This window comes from Trypanosoma equiperdum (genome assembly GCF_001457755.1).
Source record: "Trypanosoma equiperdum strain OVI genome assembly, contig: ctg_184, whole genome shotgun sequence".
Lineage (NCBI taxonomy): Eukaryota > Euglenozoa > Kinetoplastea > Trypanosomatida > Trypanosomatidae > Trypanosoma > Trypanosoma equiperdum.
Window position 1 is genome coordinate 12545 of NW_027123893.1, and position 1980 is coordinate 14524.

Consider the following 1980-nt stretch of genomic DNA (forward strand, 5'->3'; position numbering starts at 1 on the left):
TCACCTTTATCGCACCACTATCATTGTTTTACGTGCAACACTTTTGACTGTCCAGTTGTTCTGTAACACCACGTTCATTATTTTATTAGTATATACACACTTTCACAACACTCACTTCCTATCATTATCCTTAATACCACAACGCTAACCAGCATCCATATAATGAAAAAATAGCAAAATTTATAGCATCGCTTTTTTTATTCACTAATACAATAATACTTCTCACTTATAGGTCACTGTCATGCACATTGAAAATTTTTCATATTTTTTATGTTTTCAAAAAACATTTTACTAATTTGCACATTTTAATTAAAAAGCACCAAAACATGTCAAATTTTAACAATTTCATAATTTTTATAAAATTGAGCGAAGATCTTTTACCAATAATTCTTAAAAGTGTTATGCTAGTAGCAAAAACGCAAGCACAAGAGGGGCCTTAATTACAGCAGAAATAACAGCCGCGCCCTCTTTAACTTTGCACTGTTTTTTCTCAGCGTTCCAATCGCATTTTGTCTTGTCACATTTACCCTCTTCAGTGGCTTTGCATTCAGTTGCGGTTGCTTTATTATTCCCATCTTTTTTGTCTTCTGATTTTTCTGTCGAATCTGCTTTTCCGTTTTCTTTGTTCTTTGTTCCTCCTATGGTTTGCGTTGCTTTTTGTAGATTTTTTACATAATAATAAGCCAGGGCCTCGTCGATTTTTGCGCCTCTTGCAATACTATCGCTGCTTCCCGTTATTGGCGTTTCCCCGGTCGGGATAGAGTTACTGTCACTTTTTAGGGGTGCTACAACATTCGCTTCGACAGTACCTTCCGTTTTTCCGAACAAGACTTTTGCTATGTTTTCCGCCGTGGGCGTCGCCTGTGGTGTAGCCTGCCCCAGCTTCTTTGCCGCCTTGTGGAATGCTTGCGCTTCGGGCATAGTCGCAATGGCTGAGATCGCCTCTGAGCCCAGCGGTTGTAGATTGTCCGTCACCGCTGCCTGAGCCGCTAGCAGCGCTGTCGCTACTTCCTTGTCGTCGGTTAACAGGTGCTGTTCGTCTGTTGCGAGTTCAGTGTTTCTTTGGCTGTCATCGTTCTTGGCATCGTTTAACGTTATTGTTGTTGGTTTTAAGCCGCTGCTTATTTTGACTGTCTGGATTGCTATGCCCTTGATTGGTCCCGATGCGGCTGCTTTGACGCCGCCGTGTCTTTCGCAGTGTGTCTTGATGGCGGCTGGTGCCCAAGTTGCGCCGCTTGAAAGGTCTCCGTGCGCTTCGAATAATACCTCCAGCTTCCGGCCTTTCAAGTCTTTGGTGCTGTAGAGGTTAACGTTTTTTGCGCTTTTGAGCACTCCACCGATTTCCCTTGCTTTGTGGTGTTTGCCGCCGCTATCCTTGCACTGCTTCGTTCGCTGGACACTGCTCGTCGACGCGGCCTTGCAGATTTTTGTGTTTGCTCCGCCCGATGCCGTTAAAACCTCGGGGCTGACTTCCTGTTCGTCGTGGATCCATGTTTTTACTTCAGATTGTTCTATTGCTGCGGCTAGAATTGCGGTCTCACCGGCTTTGTGTGCGAACGTTCTAAGTGCTGTTGATATTGCTTTCTCGGCTCTGTGCTGGTTCGCTGCCTGTTGTTTTAGCCTGTTGGCGACTATCTGATGCAGTATGGTGTAGGCCAACCCGTCTGCCGTTGCAGCATTTTTAGCCGCTGCTAGGGCGAACAACCGTTCTTGCTGGGCTAGTTTTTCTGTCGCATCGGCTGCGCTGGTGAGCCAACTTATTAGAGTGTCCTGAATCTGCTCAGTATACACATGCATTGTGCAGTAGTCGCCGGCGGCTGCGTTTGCTGCATCTTCTGGCTCTGTCGCTGCAAAGTGTATTATCAGTGCACTTAGAGTTAGTATCGGCGGCATGTACGTTGGCGTCCATCTCCCCATCTTTGGTGTTGCTTTGTTTTTTCTTGAAAAACATACAAAATTTACAGTGTTTTTCTGGAATAT

At 44.9% G+C, this 1980-nt stretch overlaps 1 pseudogene across 1 annotated transcript; it reads right to left on the reverse strand.

Moving 5' to 3' along the window:
* Positions 1–399: 399 nt before the first annotated feature.
* Positions 400–1884, reverse strand: TEOVI_000050200:pseudogene (annotated as a pseudogene). Its single transcript has one exon. A coding segment is annotated over exon 1 (1485 nt).
* Positions 1885–1980: the final 96 nt, after the last annotated feature.